The 19,245-nt window shown below is 40.5% G+C and overlaps 1 protein-coding gene and 1 long non-coding RNA gene across 3 annotated transcripts; both read right to left on the reverse strand.

Moving 5' to 3' along the window:
• Positions 1–515: 515 nt before the first annotated feature.
• On the reverse strand, positions 516–4,966 carry LOC148216775 (uncharacterized). The gene is made up of 3 exons (XR_015795032.1): positions 4,508–4,966; positions 2,220–2,369; positions 516–1,422 (listed from the first exon to the last, which is right to left on the reverse strand). It is a non-coding gene; the product is annotated as an uncharacterized LOC148216775 (long non-coding RNA).
• A 2,157-nt stretch (positions 4,967–7,123) lies between these two features.
• LOC103058648 (uncharacterized) lies at positions 7,124–16,782 on the reverse strand. Of its 2 annotated transcripts, none has more exons than XM_088134548.1 (3): positions 15,290–16,782; positions 13,355–13,481; positions 7,124–12,439 (listed from the first exon to the last, which is right to left on the reverse strand). In XM_088134548.1, exons 1-3 carry the CDS (start codon positions 16,142–16,144, stop codon positions 10,743–10,745), a joined length of 2,679 nt encoding a protein of 892 aa, XP_087990674.1. In that variant the 5' UTR covers positions 16,145–16,782; the 3' UTR covers positions 7,124–10,742. The 2 variants fall into 2 exon arrangements, with proteins under 2 accessions (XP_087990674.1, XP_007439941.1); XM_007439879.4 differs by having other exon boundaries at positions 7,124–12,442.
• Positions 16,783–19,245: the final 2,463 nt, after the last annotated feature.

The following is a 19,245-nucleotide window of genomic DNA, read 5'->3' on the forward strand; positions in this document are numbered from 1 at the left end:
GGGCACAGATATTGCTTCCTGCCAGTGGGATTGAGCTGACCTTTTGCAGGAAAGGCTGAGTCCCAAAGCCTCAGGCAGAGACTGGGCGAGAATAAGTCCTGTCCTTGCTATGGGTGTGCTGGTGCTTGGAGAGGGTGAAGCCACACTAAACCACCTCCCACATTCCAAGTTTTGATAGTGTTCCACTCCAGGGTGGACACACTGGTGTCTGAGTAGGTTAGTGCTCTGGCTGAATCCTTCCCAGACAGCCTGCAGTGGTGGAGAGGCTGTTCCTTTTCTATCTTCTCAGTTTGTAATATTTTATTGAGATTTTAAAGATACATATTTAAAAGTTAGAAATGAAAAGGAAAATTTGAAATACAAAATATAAAGAAAAAGAAAAGAAAAAGTGAAGTAAAGTAAAAGAAGAAAAGATATGAAAAATAGATAACTTCCAAACTATCTCTGGTCTTAGAAATAATAAGGCTAATAATAAGAAATCATAAGAAATCATAAGAAATCATGTGCTAGTTTTTAATACATTAAATAGGAATAATTCTTTGTCTAAATGTATCCCATTACATTTATAATCTAATCTTCAAATCCCCGTGTAAGCTTCACCCCACCTGCATTTTGCAAATAGTCCATCAGTGGTTTCCATTCTTTAAGGTAGTAGTTGTTTGAGTTTTCTTTTAATAGGCAACCTTTTCTATCTTCTCTTCACTCACCTCCTCATCTTCATTCTCCAAAGGCATTTGAGTCCCCTGATGCTTGAGATGGTGGGAAGGTGTTATGTGTGTTACAGATATACCCACTTGCCACAACTGGCACACTTGGAAGCTATATATGGTTTGTCTCCAGGTGAGATCTCCAAGCAAAACTTTCCCCACACAATCATGGTTGTCTTCTGCTTGTGTAATTTCTTGTGGCTAATGCATCTTCCTGTCTCTGCAGTTGGTTGACTTTTGCGATGTTGCTCCAGGGCTGCCGGATCATTAAAGCACTTCCCACATTCAAACTCAATGGCTGAGCTTTTCATGTCCTGGGTCATGGATTCACTGGTGAATCAAGAGAGTGGAGCTGACACTGAAACTCTTGCCATAGTCAGGACACTAGTATGACCACTCTATGGTTTGAGTCCTCTAGTGGATGGCCAGGTCTGACTGCTGAAAGAAGCTCTTCCCACACTAGTCATGCTCATAGGGCTTTCCTCTAGATCTTTTGGTATTTCACCAAGGCATACCTACGGCTGAATGTATTGTCACAAATGTTGGGGTTGGTTGCTGGAAGTGGTGGTGATATAGGAGTGTGGAACAGGGAGCTCCCAGATGGGACCTCACCAATATAATTTACACCTTCAGGACTTTGGGAAGCTCCAGTTGCAGGTTCTGTCACTCTGGAATCTCCCTGCTGAGTTCTCTTCCTCCATATTCTCATGTATTACTGCAGAGACAGGAAGATGCATTAGCTACAAGCAATTACACAAGCAGAAAACATGCAGCTGAATTGGTGACATTCCCATTCTTAAGCAATTTCCTTCTTCCCAGTTAACAAACTGAAAAATGGTTCTATAAAGCATGGGTGGTCAGATTGCAAAACTGCAAAATCTGCTTTGCTTTTTATTTAGCTCAAATTACATGGTCCATCAATTAGATCCAGGTGAAAGATGTTTTCTCAGAAAGCAGAATCTATTAGCTACTGTATCTTGTGAGTCATTCACTGAGATGAATGAAGATACAAATACAGACCTGCGCCTGAGTTACTTTTGACCAGAGATTCCAACACAACACTCTAGAAGTGAACAGTAGGCTGTTACAGAGAGTCCAATTGATATCTCACAGGTGAAAGCACCTAAAAATTTAGAGGTGAGAATAGCACAAAACCAGCAAGAATGAGGAAGTTTCTGCCCCAGCTTCCTTAGATGGAAATGCCCAAAGCAACTCCTCAGTTACATTCCACTGAAGTAAATAACTACCGGGGCATCTCTTTGCTCTTCCCTGAAGCATTCAAACTTTCTTTGGACTTCAACTTGAGTCTGAAAAAAGGCACTTTTTTCATTATCTACTCATCTGCTCTACTCATCTACTCATTAAAATTAATGTAACTTTTAATGCAGCCCCATTTTTTTTTAATTAAGAGTTTCTTTGTTCACTTGTGGGAGATCTTTACACTTCCTCCAAATTATTTTTGAGGTGTGCACTACCTTACTGGAGATCTTCAGTTGAATATTTGAGACCTACCTCCATCAACCACCTGGAGAGATGTCTCCTGGCCCTGTAGGTCAAAGCTAGCTGCTTCATGTTCTTATGCTGCTCTAGATCACAAATCAGGCCTGGATAATGAACATTCTCAGACAGAGGGTGGATGGAAAAACAACTTAGTTTATATACCTAAATGAAAAACAAATTAAAAATTATCAAAACTGCAACAGTCTACACCTATATATCTGTTAGTAGTTTTTGGAGAACCAGATTTATTTGGTTAAGATGGACAACCAAATAAATTTGCTGAATAAATAAACAAACAATAAAACTCTTAACACACCAGTGTAGGTTCAAATGTTTAACAGAAACCCTTTTTCTGCTTGCTGATGGTTAAAAGAAAACTGAAAAATTATTTTTATAGAAGTTCAGTTCTAGTGCAGTGAAATCTCAGTTTGGTGGACCTCAATGCAATGAGCTTTGGATACAAGAGACAAAATTCCTGTTGTATTTTTGACATTTTACATCGTGGGGTTATTATGCAAACATAACATGACAGAAATGACATATGAAAAAATTGTAATGGTATCACTGTGCAAATGACATCAAAGTCACAAAAGTTGTAATCTTCATCACTTGCATACTGTAATGACATCTCTAGAGATGACATACTCTCCAGCTGCATCAATAATTGCAATGATGGTCGCCCCTTCCCTCAACTGGTCTATCAAATCAAAAATACTAAAAAAAGAGTCTTGAGTGGACCATGTGCCCTAGAGGTATTCTGTTTTTAAACTTTATTTTCAATATATGTCCCTACCCCTGAGCCATGATAGTTCTTCATGATAGTTCCATGGCTTTTTCTTAGAAATTAAACATGTGTGATGGGATATTATTATGATAGGTAGGATTGGATTTCTCGCTTGACAAACTATGTTTATCTTTTTTGTAGTCTCTCATCCCCCGTGAGTAATTTATATGAAGAAGAGGTTTTCTTCTTCTGGAAACAGCACTCTGAATTAGAAGCTTTTCCTCGATATGCAAGATACTCTGTAGTGAATAACTCCATCAGAACCAGCAGCCACTGTTCTGTAGGTCAGGGTTCCTCAACCTCAGCAACTTTAAGATGGGTGGACTTCAACTCCCAGAATTCCACAGCCAGCCACGCTGGCTGTGGAATTCTGGGAGTTGAAGTCCACCCATCTTAAAGTTGCTGAGGTTGAGGAACCCTGCTGTAGGTCACAGTTTCTGGATCAACAAGCACTGGTCATATTGGGTGAATTCCAAGGCAAGGAAGGCCTGAGCAGTGTCCAGCGACAAGGGGCAGAGTCCTTGCACCTTCAGCCTATGTGGCTTGCATGATAATAGCAGCGAATATGTGTAGCTCAGGCACATAGAGAGAAACAACATCTACACACTATTCAAAAGAGACAGTAAAAAGGACAACAAAAGACCAGAACATCTCACCAGCAATCATCACCCAGATAAGCAGAGATTAACACCAAGATTATCGCCAGACATACAATCAAGCAGTAAACAATACCCTAATCAAGGAACTACCAGAGGGAAAAAATAAAATAAACCCCCCAACACTGGCAGGGCAGGCCACTGTATATAAATGGAGAACAAACCCCATTCCATACTAGCACTGAAGATGTCACCTAGCCGGGTAACGAAGCGTTTGCAAGAAAACAGCCAAGCTCAGAGTTACGTGATAAACTTTAAAGGTGAAGGAGCTTGCGTGTGCATTTTCCCACTCTACTTTCTGACACAGGTGTCAATATCCCTTCTCTTCCTTTTTTTTTCAGTTAAAGCCCCCGCCCCCCAAGCTGTACCTGCTAAAAATGTCCTCATTCTTCTGGCTCCTCCTTGCCCGAACTCTTAATGTATTTAAGAACCACACGGTATCCAGAAAGTCATTTAGAATTTCTGCCCCCAGCCCTCCATTCCTTGGAAAGAGACAGGTCTTAAAGAGGGAGATCCACTGAATGTTTGCCTGCTATAAAGACAGCAATCCTATCAGGTAGCCTTCAAACTCTCAGTCGGGGAAAAGGGTGTAATGTTCTCATCTGAAATGCAATTGTCAGATCTAAAGGGACTTTGGATTCTCCCTCTCCAGTTGATCTGCAGCCCTTTATAGTGTAGTTGGTACAGTTAACACTGACACATATGACTAGTCCCCTCACCTCCACCTGCATCTCTGGGGTTGGTATTTGGAAGCCACAAATAAAACAAATCCATTTTGAAATATAGTTTATGAGGGCAAATCGTATAAGAAATGAATGTTTGCTAATTGGTTTCTCTCTTCACAAAATGCAGATAAATACATATGTGTGTGTGTGCGCGATGTGTCTGCTCTTCAGTCTAGCCGGGTCCCTTGAGTGCGGGAGTGAAAGCCTCTCTGTCCTTCTAAAATCAGCATCTCTGAGCGGGCTCTAGCATCCAGACTAAAACCGAGCCTTTCGAAAGCTCCGCTTGCTTCCAGCGGTTGAGCTCAGACCGTTTCCAATTACCCAGTGGCTCTGGTTGGTTGATTGATTGCTGGTTGTTGAAGGGTTCATAGCTGTAGTATTTGCGGCAGGAGGTGAGGTCAGAGTTCTCACTCCGGTCGGGTCCTTAGAGAATGAATGAATAAATAAATAAATAAATACTCTCTTTCGGGTGCAGAGTTTCGCAGCGGAAGTAGCCATTGTTCCCAGGTTGCCGCGAGTACCCCATGGTGGCAAAGAGCCAGGCTGATCTAGGAAGCTCAGCCCCCTGATATCCTGGTTGGAAAGAACAGAGGTTGAGCCGATAGGGAACAGGCGGTCCCCTGCTTTAGTAGTAGCAGAGCCCTCTGGTGGTTGTTTAATTCAGGTAAGTAGGTAAGTAATGACGCTTTTAGATAATGCCTGTCAGAAATCCTTTGGAGTTGGGCAGCTAATAAATTCAAATCAAATAAATAAAAATAACCTAGTTCTCTGTTCAGCAATTAAGGAAAATAGTGAAGCAAGAAATCTCTTGACTGAATGGTGATGGGAGAATCTATGCTTGCCTCATTATCAGGTTCACTAGTAACTATGATGAAGTTGTTGTATTTGCTACGTAGGATTTTAGGGTTTATTACTAGCAGCTAAATAAAGGTGTTACTAGCATTTTAGCATGGTGTCTAGGCCTCCTTTTGAAAAACCATGTTTTTCCTTTGAGCCAAAACCATTTCCTTTGATGTGCAAAAAGTAGCCTTTTCAGGGACAGTGATGAGAGCAATCAAGCAATAGGACTGTATTCTGAAGTCCTTGATCAAAAACTATACATGTTATGAAAGAAACAAACCTGGATGGGAAAAGAGGAGATGTAACATATTTTATCTAAAGATCTCATGTCTAACAAAAAGCCTTTATTGCACATCAATGACTTTTATTGTTTGATTTGTCGCTTTCTGATACGCCTATCATATATCGAATGTATAGACTGTACCTTATATAAAGGCTTGACCCCCACTTAATAAAGCTTTTTTGCTTTGCCTGAAACACTTGTGATTTGTATTGTTGGGGAGCAAAAAAGCCACTTTGCAAAGATATTGGGTGTTTCTCTCTCAAATTCAGGAACTAGGTTCTTTCCAGCTCCACGCCAACTTGGGTGCCCAAGTTTTGGGGCAACTTAAGCGTATAAAGGGCATGAAACAAAGACTGCAATGGATAGTCTTTCCTCCATAGGTATGGCAATATGTTCATGGCAGGTATCTAATAATGTAATCAAGAATATGAGGATCTATTCTCATAATTTTCTTCCATGATTCCCCAGTGAAGGGTTTTGTTGTTGTTGTTGAGAATCCCTCAAAGTCCACCTAATATGTGGCAAAGGATACAGATTTCTCTTTAAAGCAGTCCTCCTCCTTATATCTCTCTCATCAACTACAGTAGTATCTGGTTGTAAGAAAGATACCATGAAGTAGACGTAGTTCGGTGGAGCGGCCAACAAGAAACGGGAGGGGTAAAGCTGAGAGTAACACTTTCCACAGAGTAGTTTGCAACTTTTGTCATTTGTCTTGGATCTATAGCAAGGCTATGATAAACTGATATTTACCTTATGCCTTACTATTATTTTTTAAAGATTTTCCCTTTGGCATGGCAAGCAGAAGTGAGGCAATTGCAGGCATTTCTTTTACAGCATTGTGATGGGTTGAGGACGAAGAACTTCCCCGGCTGAATTTCTGCCTACCAGTGTCATGAAAGCTAGGTGACAAGTTTCCTTTCCTCCAATTGCTCCAATTTACAACAGATAGTAAAAGGAGGTGTGTGTGTGTGTGTGTGTGTTGGAACTTATCCTATGTAAATCACTCTCCCTAATTTTGGAGATGTTGCGGTCCAAAGTATTCAGTGAGATTTGAGTGGAATACACCAGATTGAAGGCTGGTGTTCTGTTTCATTCAGTGATTTTATATTGTGTTAATCATGATTCTTGATGTTTGTTTTCAGTTTCCATTTATTTTTGATTCTTAGTCCTTTAACATAATATATCCAATATACTTAACTATTTGCAACCAATTAATGGTATATTAGAAAGTTATAACCTCCATGACATTTTAAATCCCTGGTTTATTGATTTGTATCATATTCTTTTTTATACTTGTTTATATATTTTCTTTGAAGTCTTCTATTACAAAAGAAAAAAGAAAAAAGAGGCTGCCATTCCTTATTAGTTGGTGCTCCACATTAGCTTGCCACCTCTTACCTGACAAGTTACTTTCTGTTTCTTTACTCCCCAAAATCTGCAGATGAACATTCGCTTCCTGCTTCTTGCTGGATTCTGGCTGTCGAAGGTCTGTCCTAAACTGGAGGGAAAGCCTGGGCATAGGGTATACTGGTACGGATGCGGCCAAAAGCATTTGTACCCCTCCACTTTTTCCCAAAGAATCCCAATTTGCCGTGAAATAATTTCAAACTGACACAATAAAATGGTATCCACCATTCTTTATTCCATAGTTCATAGAGGAAACACTTTGCTTTTGATGTATGACTTAACATAGTCTTGTAAATAATGAAACAAATGAAAATGGCATGGATAAAATTATTGGTACCCTTAACCTAATATTTCATAGAACACTCTAGATTCTTTCTGGCCTAGGGTAGCATGAGCACATGTGGGACAAAACTGGGCTTTGGTTGCCTTTGTGGTCGTCTGGCCACAGTGTGTCTAAACTGGCTGATATGGTCCTTATCATCATCAGGGAATGCTGCATATGGAATGGGGTGGGATTAAGGCTGCTAACCTAGTCTGCAACTTTTCTCTCTTCAGAAAAACATCATGTGAAAGCCTTGATTGACTAAAGCCATGCTGGGTTGTAGAGATCAATATGATCCAATGACAACCACGGCATATGGAAGATTGTGACCTGGAATGTAAGAGGAGAAAGGGATAAGGAGGCTCAATTAACAAATGAAATTAAACAAATGAAAGAAAGGAAGATAAATAGCTATGTTGTTTACCCATGGAAGGATGAAATAGATTTGAAAGAATGGATGAAAAGGCTAAAATATATGTGAGGGGTACGAATTGGTGGACCTGAAGGCTCACGTTGGGACAGATCTTCCTGGAGAACATCTATCTATGTGGTCACTAAGAGCTGACAGAGATCTGATGGCACATAATCAATCATGGTTGTTGGGGATGTGCATGAAAACAAGAATGAGTTTGGGAATAGTATTTTGTTAAGTGACATGAATGGATGGATGGGAATGAAATGAGAGTACAGAAAAAGCAATTGGGCTGTTCAGAGACCCCCAAATTAATGAGAATGATGATTGGTGAATTTCTTAGAAAAAGGTCTGTTTATTTCAGATAAGTCAATGCATGCATTCATGTAGCAAAGGAATAAATATAAGTCTAAAATCATGATTGATCTGATGGTTTATGATGAAAGACAGATAATTATTGAAAGGTGAGGAGAGTGTGGGACAGACCATCAGGTTGAGAGAAATATATTTTTAATGTGTAAGAGAGAAAAAGATAATGTAGTTGCAAAGAAAGTAATCAAAGAAAGTAAGAAATCATTAAGATTAAAAGAGGCAGAAAAAAATGCAGAGTAATTTTGTTGGAAATAAAAAATGGTTTCCTGAGCATCCAGCTTTTCCAAGTAAGAGTAATTACTATCTAAATGACGCCATGACAGCTACATAAGATTCAGCGCTGCTGCAGCACTACTTGGCTCAGCATTCATCCCAGATACTCCTAAGAATCTCAGTGAAGAGATCTGACCTGTTAGTCCTGGGATTTGCTAGGCAGCAACTCTTAATAAAGTGCTAAGTACAGGTAGTTCTCGTTTAGCGACCACAATTGGGACTGGCAACTCGGCTGTTAACCAAAGCGGTCGCTAAGTGAAACCATGCATGTGCTTACGATCTTACTTCAGCTTTCCTTTGCTTTACAGACCTGCAAAGGTTGTAAAGGCGAGGATTGGTCGTAAAGTTACTTTTTCATCACCATCATAACTGCGAGCAATTGCTAAATGAGGCAGTCACTAAACGAGGACTACCAGTATCATCTTGTCCTAGACTGATTTTTATGGAATGGGAGAGAAGTTGTGTCAAATACTGGAGGGGCAGGGGGAAAAATGACTGTCAGTACATTGATACAATCCCTTCTCTTTTTTAATTTCATATTTGAAATGTATATCCCACTGTTGAAAACCAAGTTTTCCCAGGGTGGCATTTGAGTTCATGGACATGTTCATACAGGGGTTTTTTTTGGCAGCAAAAACATTGCTGCTTTTTTCTGGGAAGTTTTTGACTTTCCATTCAAGCCTGTTGTTTCCTAGAGATCTCACATCCAAGTACTACCCGGGCAGATTCTGCTTAGTTTTTAAACTCAGATTTGGCCAGCCATGTTCTGTCAATTTGGATACCTTACTGTTTACTGTTTACCTTAAAATCACCAAATTAAACTCTGAGCCATCAAAATATACATTAAAAAGGGAATAACTAAAATGCATAACAGTAAAATGATATAAAATAGTAATACAATAAAAGCAGCAGCCCAAATAATAAAGTTTCTGAGCAGCAAATACGTTTAAAATTAACACATTAATTGTTCAAAATGCCTGGGGTAATATAGCCTTCTCTGGCTGACACTGAAAAGAATCAGGGCCAGGCATATTTCTGGGAGGCAGCATGCCACTGTGGGCACATGGGTGGGAAGGCGCTCTCTAAAATGTCCCTCTTAATTTCTCTAAGGGCTCAGATTATGAAATGAAAAATGTTGATCCGAGAGCCAGGCTCAGGAAGACGTTGCAGAACTGCTGTCAGAGGTGCTGGCTTCCAGGCTGTTTAGCTGGAATTCAAAGGGGTTTTGACCCATTCATGAAGATAAAGCTATAAAAACCTGTTTCCTAAATGGAACCATTGTGGTCAAAGGCAGTTTCTGTCTATAAAGTCATGGAGACAGATTCTGAGAGAGGACTCTTTCCTTCAAGCCATGGCCTGCTTGTAAGATGCCCGTAAACAGGTGGACTTGCCTGGCCACTGCTAGAATTGGGCTACACACCAAATTAGTCCATACAGTTTCCTTTTAGCTAGATGGCAGCCTTGAGCTGACCTTGGCTGATGGTGCTTGGGTGGAAGGCTACCCCAAACCCCAGGGCTATATTCTAGGTGGGGAAGTTGAACAAATATCCCAGAAGAAGGCAGGAGCAAACCACTGTGTACAATTCCCAAGAAAAGCACATTCCTATAATCAGGAATTGTGCTCAGCTCAGGGGAATCTTCATAATATATGGTAAAACCTCTGAGATGGAGAAGCTGAGGGATTAGATACACAATGGAGAAAATGAGAAGCATTTCCCCCTCCTGCCCTCCACAAATCACTGAGCCTCTTTTTTTAAATTTCCTGTTGGAATTTAAAAATTGAATAATAACGCACGTTTACAAGAAAATACGTGCCAGTAAACCTAATGCTTATTCACAAGTAAGAGTGCATAGAGTTGCCACTCAAAATGATGTATCTGATTGTATGTACATGCAGAGACAGTATCCTATTTTCAAAAGTATTTTGGTTAACACATAAGCTGCAAGAACATTATGCTTAAAAGAAACTTACATTGGGTAAGCTAAGAAGGTAGACAACTCCCTCGCAATACATAATTCATATTTAAAGAGCTTCCTTTCCCTTCCTTCCCTTCTAAAAAGGGTCCACCTTTTTAACCACTATTTTGCTTCTCTCTACTTGCATAATCTTTTCCCAGAGGAAAAGGGAGATGGCTATCTTTCTGAGAGCTATTTCTCACCATATTATACTTTTGGTGATAGAAGACTAGTAGACCACCACCTTATTTGTTTCTGGATATGGGGATTATAGCAAACTGTTTAAACCTCTTTTTCCACCCTCAATCTCATAATCATCCCTATAGAAACATTTTATTTTTACTATGATCACCACTGCTTCATTCTGTAGTTTTCAAAAGTTTTCTATGAATGTTACTATAAATGAGTGCTACTTCCAGAAATGGCTCCTTCCAACTCTATAGATCTATATTCTGCCAGTTTTGGAATTTAACCTTGTCTCCAAGCCAAAACAAAACCTCCTGACTCATGAGTTGGGGGACAGATCTGGAGAGTTTGCACCTTTTTCAACTTTCAGTGATGACCACAGTCCAGCTCTAATATTGGTCTGGATGGCCTTTCCCACCTGTTTGACTTCAGTGGCTTTAATATCATTACAAGGCTGCACACGCTGAGCTTCGGTGTTTTGGAAGGGGTCTTCCAAATCAGAAATCTCACCTTCAGCTTCATCTGTACATCCAGAGAAATTCCTGAGGTCATTCTGGAGGCCAGTTACAGTGGAATGCAGGCTGGAGACGGCTGCCTTGATTTCTGCAATATTAGCAGCCACCTGCTGAAGCATAGTCATTAACTGGCTTAAGGTGGGCTCAGTAGCCATTTTGTCTAGAAAGGGAAGAGAAAAAGATCTTTCCTGTTGTTCTATTTGGGGGGAACTTGAAGAGAAAAATCCAGTTGTAGAAAACCTCCTTATGATTTCCATAGCCAGGTACAACACTTCACCGGTTTGGGTGTTGAGTGTTAAGGGGTCAATCTTTGGGGATTGCTTTAGACCAATTCCTGATTCAAAAAGCCAGCTTTTGTTTTGTTTATAATACCACCAGTTGTCCCTATTCAAGCGTTTCTGGAGATTATTTCTTGTGTGATTTCTACGATGTGCTCCAGATTTGAGTTTCAAATTTCTCCCGCTGAAATATTTCCTGTCAACTCTTCTGTGTTTTATTAATGCTGAAAGGCTACTGATGCTTTCCCCAGGATCAGAGCAGACATACTGTTTGAAAGGATCTGAATGTTTACACTTAGAACATGTAATCAACTGACCCCCAAGGCTGATTTTGGAGACGTCATCTTCATTACCATGATTGGTATATCTATACTGGGCCCCTGAGTCTTGCTGAGCGTCTGAATGAAGAATGTGTGTTCCTGGTTCCTGTAAAACACTTCCAAAAGAACTGAGTTTCTCCAGCCCTCCTTCATTTCCTGAGCTATTAGGATGGCAACTTTCCAGAATGTTCTGGTTTTCACTGGTCAAATCTGCAGTCACATTCAACTCAGTAGAACATATTTTTGAGCAAATGAGCATTGGATCAGGATCAGGACTTTGAGAAACTCTTTCCACAAACATTTCCAGTGACTTATCCACATATTTGAAATCTCCCCCGTTGCTGATTTTTGGATTATTGTCAAGTATTAAGGGCTCAGCTTGTTCTGTATCGTCAACAATTGCGCACATGGCATCCTGACTTGTTCTAGTTTCATGATGGATGGGATTCCTCCAATGGCTTCTAAAAAGAACGGACTTATCTTCTGACTGTTGCCTCTCTACATCATTCTGATCCTCTCTGATTAAATTTTGCTTAAGTTTCTGGGGATTTGTCTTATTGAATATTTCATGTGAGCCTGGAAGACCTTCCTCATTCAGGCTTTTCTGACCACTGATAGGTATTGCAAATGTACCACATTCTTCATAATCAATGCATTGACTCTGCAGCCCTACTTCAGTGCCTAGAAGAATAATGTCCCTGCTTGGTCCCCTTCTTTTAGAATGAATGAATATTTCTTCTCTCTCTGAGCTTCCCTTTTGCTGGTTCTTTGGACAGTTCTTATTCAAGTCTTGTTCAGGATGTTGTAAAATTGTCGTCTTGGATTCTTCCAGCCACTCCACCACTGGATCAAAGACTTCCTGCAAAGGATCTTCTTCTTGGCTTTTGCCTTTGATCTGATCACCTGCTGAAGGAAAGAAACAACCAAATCGCTCCTTAAACCCATCAGGATTTGTTTGCAGTGAAAACTCTGTTTGAATAAATTAATCGCAATGTTAAATATGATAATCTTAACTTTATAAAGCTCTGTATCCTAACTGAATTAAAAATAATTCTACCTATTGGTAGACTTTATTTTATTTTTATTTTATTAAATTAAATTTGTATTCCACCGGACTCTCAGTAGTTCTGGGTGGTTATTCTTGCTCTTTGTGTGCAACCCAACTGATATTTCAGCTCACTTTTTAAATATTTTGCTGTACAGTCTGCCATTAATCCAAGGAGCTTAGGACAGTATGCAAAGATTTGCAGTATCTTAATATCCCTTGGGGAATTGCACAACAAATCAGGCATTTACATTTGCATCTTCAGCCAAAGCCCAGAACTCTTTCCAGTACAACCTAAGACACTGACGTACCTAGTAACAACAACTGCAGCATCTTTCTTCTTGAAATGGCATATTAACAGTAGACACAGAACTTGAAAGATGGCAATAAATGACCTGGTTCCCAAATTGCACTATGGTTTGCTTAGTTGAGCCACAGTGGATTGCGTATATGTACTGCATTAAAGCATAATGATGTACAGACCACCATAGCTATGATCCCCCACCCCCGTGTGAAGCCATCTGCTAATCAAAACATTTTGGATAAACTCAGACAATATCTTTTTATATCATTCAGAGTATATCCTAGTTCCAAGGTGAGCTAACCTGAGCCTTTCAGATCTTTTGGTCTTCAGCTCCAATTACTCCGACCCTTCAAGGCTAATGGGTGGGGCTATGGGAATAGTAGACCAAAACATCTAAAAGTTACCAAGTTGCCTTAGTTTTCTAAGCTACAGAAAGACCTCTATACCAGGATTTTCCCAGAATTCTTACCCAGCCAGGACACATTATCATAATTCTGATGCATGACATTCCAGTAAAGGTTTTTTTCTTTATGGCCCAGTAGAGCCCATTCTTCCTCAGTGAAATGAACAGATACATCTTCAAAGGTTATCAGATCCTAAAACAATCAGAGGGGATAGTCTATTAATTACATGGTATTTTGCAAAGACTTGGAGATGGGATTACTGATCAAATATCAGTGCTATCCAAATTGTTGTATGCCACCCAGAGTCACTTTGTGTGAGATGGGTGGCTATATAAATATGATAAACAAACAAACATAAAAATTCTTTTCATTGCCTGGGTCAAGTCTAGTCTTATTCCCAATTTGTAAGAGGGGAATAAGCAATGCACCACTCATGATTACTGGATGGCTAGATATGAATACAAACTGAAAATAATAAAGCAATGACCATTTATAAAAAATAAGTGAACTTTTCATATCCCCCAAATTAATTCTACAGCCATCTAGACAATCATGCACTTCATTGGTATAGCTGATATATAAGTACTGTTCTCCAGCCACTGTTTCTTTTCAGAACAGTTTGCCACAATCAGCCACTGGTTTGGATGGCTTGAAGAAAGGATTTAACCATTCATGGATTACAACTCTAGCAACAGATATTGACCATAACAGCTAAATGGATCCTCTAAATTTTAGAGGCACTGTGGCTTTGAATATCTCATTTGTTTGAACAATCAGGTAGGTCAGTACACTGCTTTTGAGGTGGAGCACGTGGCTTGCATGGAGAAGGCTCCCCACTTCCCCACTCCCCACAAGCATCTCCACTTGAAGGATCCCAGGCAGCAAAGCAGGAAAATCCCACTTCTCCAAGTTCTTGGAGACTCAGTGCTACTTGGCAAAGGAAGTACTGGATCAGATGCACTAATGACCAGAATCAGCAGGGCTGACTTTAGAATTCTGCACAAGGATTATTGACTTTATCACGTTCATAATTTGTTAAGAATACACTAGAAGTTCTTTTTCTGTCCCTGTCCCAAAGCTTTCCTATAGCAGCCTAGTAATATACCATTTATTTCCATACTTATTTTGCTGAGCTCTAATTTTATTTTAGCTCCAGGCCTTTCATTAGTTTCTCCACTATTCCAAATTTTAGCATCATGCAGCAACATCCATATTTCTTTGCAAAGATACTGAATGCTTGGTGACAGTTACTGTGGAACTACACATTTACTGAAAGGCTGAGGAATAAGGGCAAACTCTTACTGCATGTCTGTTTGATAAAAGACTCCACCTTTTGTGTATCAGTAAAGATGCCAAATCAATAGCATCCAGGTTGATTTATGCAACCAGATTATGAGTAGGCATGGGCAATCTGTGCATGAATCCATGAAGTACCAGTTAGCCTGTATCAACACAAGGGCAGGAAGTATTTACTTTTGCCAAAATACGTGGGCCTTTGAGAGCAGCAAGAGAAGCAGGAGAAAAATCTTCCCCTATAATATATGCACACTAGAACAGCTTTCACCCTCCCAGACTTCTAAATGAGGAAAGCACACAGCATCTGCCAGCAAAATAAAGCTGCCTGCTTTAGGGGATAGGAGATGAGTCATCCCTTGCTTTTCTAAATGCCTTACTCTATCTAGATAAAGCTTTTTCCTCCCTCAAGCTGCAGACCTTAAATAAACCCCTTGTACTCACCATACCCCTCCCCTGCTTTACAAAATACTTCCTTATGGATGTTCTAGCTGTAAGTAAAAGATTGTGGCAGAAGTAGCTCTCTGGCCAGAGAGGCCAAACTCATTTGTCCCCAGTCATGACTGCCTGCACTGCTCCCTGTGAATTCAGGAGCATCAAGGGCACCAGCAGAACCTCCAGCACTTCTAAACATCTGCTACACTGACAGCTTTCCATTCTAAAGATAGTGCATTAAATACATCCTTAGTATATCCCATCCCCGGCACCTGAATAGGCTTGTTAGGTTCCTGTTCATGATAGGCCATGGCGAGCTGAACTGCCTCCTTGCTGCTGCCTGGCTCCTGGGCCTTCAGCCATGTCTGCATGTCCACTGGGAGCACACTGAGGAACTGTTCCAGGATAACCATGTCCACAATCTGGTCCTTGCTGTGCTCCTGAGGACAGAGCCACTGCAGAGCTGCTGTGCTCAACCCGGATAGAATCTCCTGGAGGGTTTCTCCAGGCAGGATGGTGGACAGGCGGAATCTCTGCCGACCGGCTTCCCGATTAGCCTGGGCTGAAGCTGAATCCAAAGCATGTTTCTTTTTACAAAGAGCAGGATTTGGCATGGAAGTTCTGTCTGTGGAGCTGTCTGTGAACTTATGAAAGCCAGGAGATTTTAGAGCGGATGACACACTTGGCTCTTTAATAGTTGTTTCAACCACAGTGACTGATGCCTGTAAATCAGGTGAAGGTTGGCGGGTGGCCTTCAAACATGCTCTCAAGCGCTGAATTGTCTGACTTGGGTGGTCTGTACACCATTTCTTGGTACCAACTTTTGACAATGCATCACAACTTGCTGTGGTCACTTTAGGTATTGATTCTGGGCCAGTGGTAATTTCTTTCATGCCATATGGCACTTGGTCAGCTTCTATGGGTGTCCTCGTGGGCGGGTGAAGATGTGGCAAACACTTTATAACTTGGTCATGGCTTGTATGAGCCCTCCCGGTACAACAGTACTTGTGGTATTCAGCACACTTCCAAAACGTTTTGTTCCCGCTGGCACGCACTTTCTTATACAGATATCCTTTATAAAGCAGCTGATCCTTACCTTTTTGATCCTTGATATATTGCAGGGACATCTTCACAGTTACACTGTGTATGTGTAGAGGAGCAGAGACAATGGCTTTACAAGGTAAAAGGTAAAACAGAGGAAACGAGGCTTGCAATGAAAGAAGGCTCTTGCTATAATGATGTGCACAAATGGCTTTTTCGGAGAGGAAAATTCAAAGGACAGGAAAGATTTGTTTAATAGTTACCGAAGAGTAAAAGGTTTCCTTCTGGTCCGCTCTGGCTTTTCCGGTTTCCGTCTCAGAGGCCAACGTGAATCATGCTGCTCCCATTTTCCCCAGGTCCTAAGATTGAGATCCGAACCAGACCTGTTAATTGACTCCTGCTTCTTCCAGAGCACAAAAGAAGTTGCCACAACCTTCCGACGCAGCTACGTTACGTGTCAGTTTTCCTCGTTACGTGTCAGTTCTTTTTCTCCCTGACGTTGCTTCATCTGATGAGTCTAGCGCTTTTAATTGCTATTTGGAAAAGAAGAGCCTAGAACCGGCTAGCGGTGCTCCTACAGTTTTCACTCCGGTCCGATAAGGATAGTGACAGCAAGAAATTTAGTTTAATTAGCTGAATAACTGCAGCTGCCCTATTTAGCCACGCCTCCTTCCACTTTAAAGCAATAAAGGCGGAAGTCCCATCAGAAAGGGTGTTGCCTATCCAGCCGTGAGTACTGTATATCCGCGACTGGAAGTAATCCTCTGCGAAGGAAAATTTGCCAGGATATTTAGTTAAAAGAGCCCCCTAGTGGGGAAAGCCTATAATTGCACGGTACACATTTACCTCTGAGTCAGTGTTTCTCAACCTTGGCAACTTTAAGATATGTGGACTTCAACTCCCAGGATTCCCTAGCCAGCATGAACCAGCATGGCTGGCTGGGGAATCCTGGGAGTTGAAGTCCACATATCTTAAAGTTGCCAAGGTTGAGAAACACTGCTCTTGAGTAGATCCTTTGAACTCCAAGTCTTCAATTTTGGGAAGGCTAAAATTGGCTTGTGCCATAAGCCTCCTTTGACTAATACCATATGATTTGAATTCTTTGCAAACAACTGACTAAATTTGCCCTTAATAATGGAATTTATTGCACAGCTATCATATTTGCCAGGTAAAATATAACCTATCTTATTTGTGGTCTCCACAATTTTGGGAGCATATATGTATTGACATTTTGCAATCTTAAATATTTTTCAATGCCATGTGAGAACATGGGGTTTCAATAAAATATTTGCATTTATAATGCACAACTATGTAACACACACTTTGTTTATCAGGAACATGGTATCTTGCATATATATGATTTCCAAAATTAATCCCTTGTGTATGTTGGCTCACATCACATAACAAGCCTGTGCAATTAATATTTCAAGCCAAACACAGCTTATATGCTTGGTACAGCAGCTTGGCAGGAAATTTTAACACAGCTTTTTTTTCCTTTTACCACCCTAGGGAGGTTCTGAGGCATCTGGTAACTGATATAAATTGCATCACAAGTAGCACAAGTCTTAGAAATCTGTATTAATGGGTACATGGTGCAAGAATCATGTGGCACCAATGGCTATGACCCTCACAAGTGTACATTAAATTGCTGTGTTAGCATGGAGATACAGTGATAGATATTCCATCTATTGGATTTCTATCTGCTACCTCTTGAGAGTACAGTATACATTTCCTGGCCTCAAACCAGTTAACTGATACTGGCTAAATTCCACTGAAACCCAAGGATCAAAATGTTAACTACAAAGGCTGACTCTTGTAGAATCTCAGCCAATCAATCCCCACGTTGCAAAAAGTGCAGTAATACTATTCACTGCATTAAAACATCACTGTAATACACAGCATTGTGTGCTACAGGCAAATATCAGATGTGCTGCTGGCAGAAAAGAGTTTGCAGAGCAAATGCTTCAAAATGACTTGGATCACACATTACCCAAACCCAAAAGATGATTTGCTTGTTTTGGTTTAGCAACTGTGGTTAGTAAACCACAATTTTTGACTTATATTGTTGTGCAAAATCAGCTGATTGTGGTTTATTAAATAAATCTTGATTAAACCAATAGGGCCTAATGCAATGTGTAAATAACTTTCTAGCACCTTTCCTTTGTATCTTTACAGAATCCTGAGTTTTAGAGGGGGGAATGCCTGAGATGCTCAGTTTTTTAAATCCGTTTCCTTGAACTGTAGTAGTGTTGGGGAAGACTCCTGGGAATACCAGGGAGACCCAAGAAAATAAATGGAAATCAAATCAATCTAGAGTACTCACTCAAAGCTTAAATGACCACATTATATGAAGGCTTAGCTTTTCTAAGAAGTTAATAGATGGAAGGAAAGAAAGGAAGGAGATAGATCATCCTGGAGAAGGTCTATGTGATTACCAACTTGATAGCACATAATCAATCAATTGATCTGTAGTTCTGCCAGCTGCTACTTTTTGGAGTCCACTAACACAAAGGCAAGAGTAGAGCTGGACAGGTGGAAAAATGGGTCAAGCAGACCAGTGCCTGGAGATAAACAGTGATCTGAGGCCCACCTCTGTCCAGGAAGTTGCCCTGAAGATATAACTTGCAACTGTACAAAAGTCCGATCATTTAAAGGAATGGCACAGACATTTATTAACTGGAGCTAAAACAACATAATTTCAGATGAACTGAAGACAAGATCTGCATGAAACTCTCGGACTGACTGTTCTGCCAGCCTAACTTACTTCACAGGGTTGTTGTGAGGGGATATAGGAAGATGTTGAATTGTATACCTTACTTTGAGCAACTTTGATATTGGCTAGTAAATATTTGTTAAATGTTCTTTTATTAATTATACAATGAATGTTGCGCAATCTTCTGCAGGAAGTTTCCAATGGAACTGGATAATATTTTTAAAATAATAAATGTTCCTAGGCCTCACGTTAGTGTGTATGTGTGATGGTTGCCTTTAGTCCATGCTGTTATGTTTTGTTGTCATGTTTTTAACTGTTTTAATTTTGTTGTTGTAAGCCACCCAGTGTCTTTTGGAGCGGGCGGCCATGAATGTCCAAACCATTCTCTGTCCAAACCAAGCATAACTGTATCTTAATCTGATGGTCTGAGCCACAAGCCCATTTTTGCCTAGTCTAATGTCTTGTAGAAACCGA

Source organism: Python bivittatus, unplaced genomic scaffold (assembly GCF_059951505.1).
Source record: "Python bivittatus isolate LINGU-HERP-01145 unplaced genomic scaffold, Pbiv_v1 ctg000080_np1212, whole genome shotgun sequence".
Lineage (NCBI taxonomy): Eukaryota > Metazoa > Chordata > Lepidosauria > Squamata > Pythonidae > Python > Python bivittatus.

Coding starts and splice junctions, on each gene's coding strand:
- LOC103058648 (XM_007439879.4), bottom strand. CDS start 16,144: ATGTCCCTGCAATATATCAAGGATCAAAAAGGTAAGGATCAGCTGCTT. Junction 13,482..15,289: donor AACCTAACAAGCCTATTCAG/GTGCCGGGGATG, acceptor TGATTGTTTTAG/GATCTGATAACCTTTGAAGA. Junction 12,443..13,354: donor TGATAATGTGTCCTGGCTGG/GTAAGAATTCTG, acceptor TCTTTCCTTCAG/CAGGTGATCAGATCAAAGGC.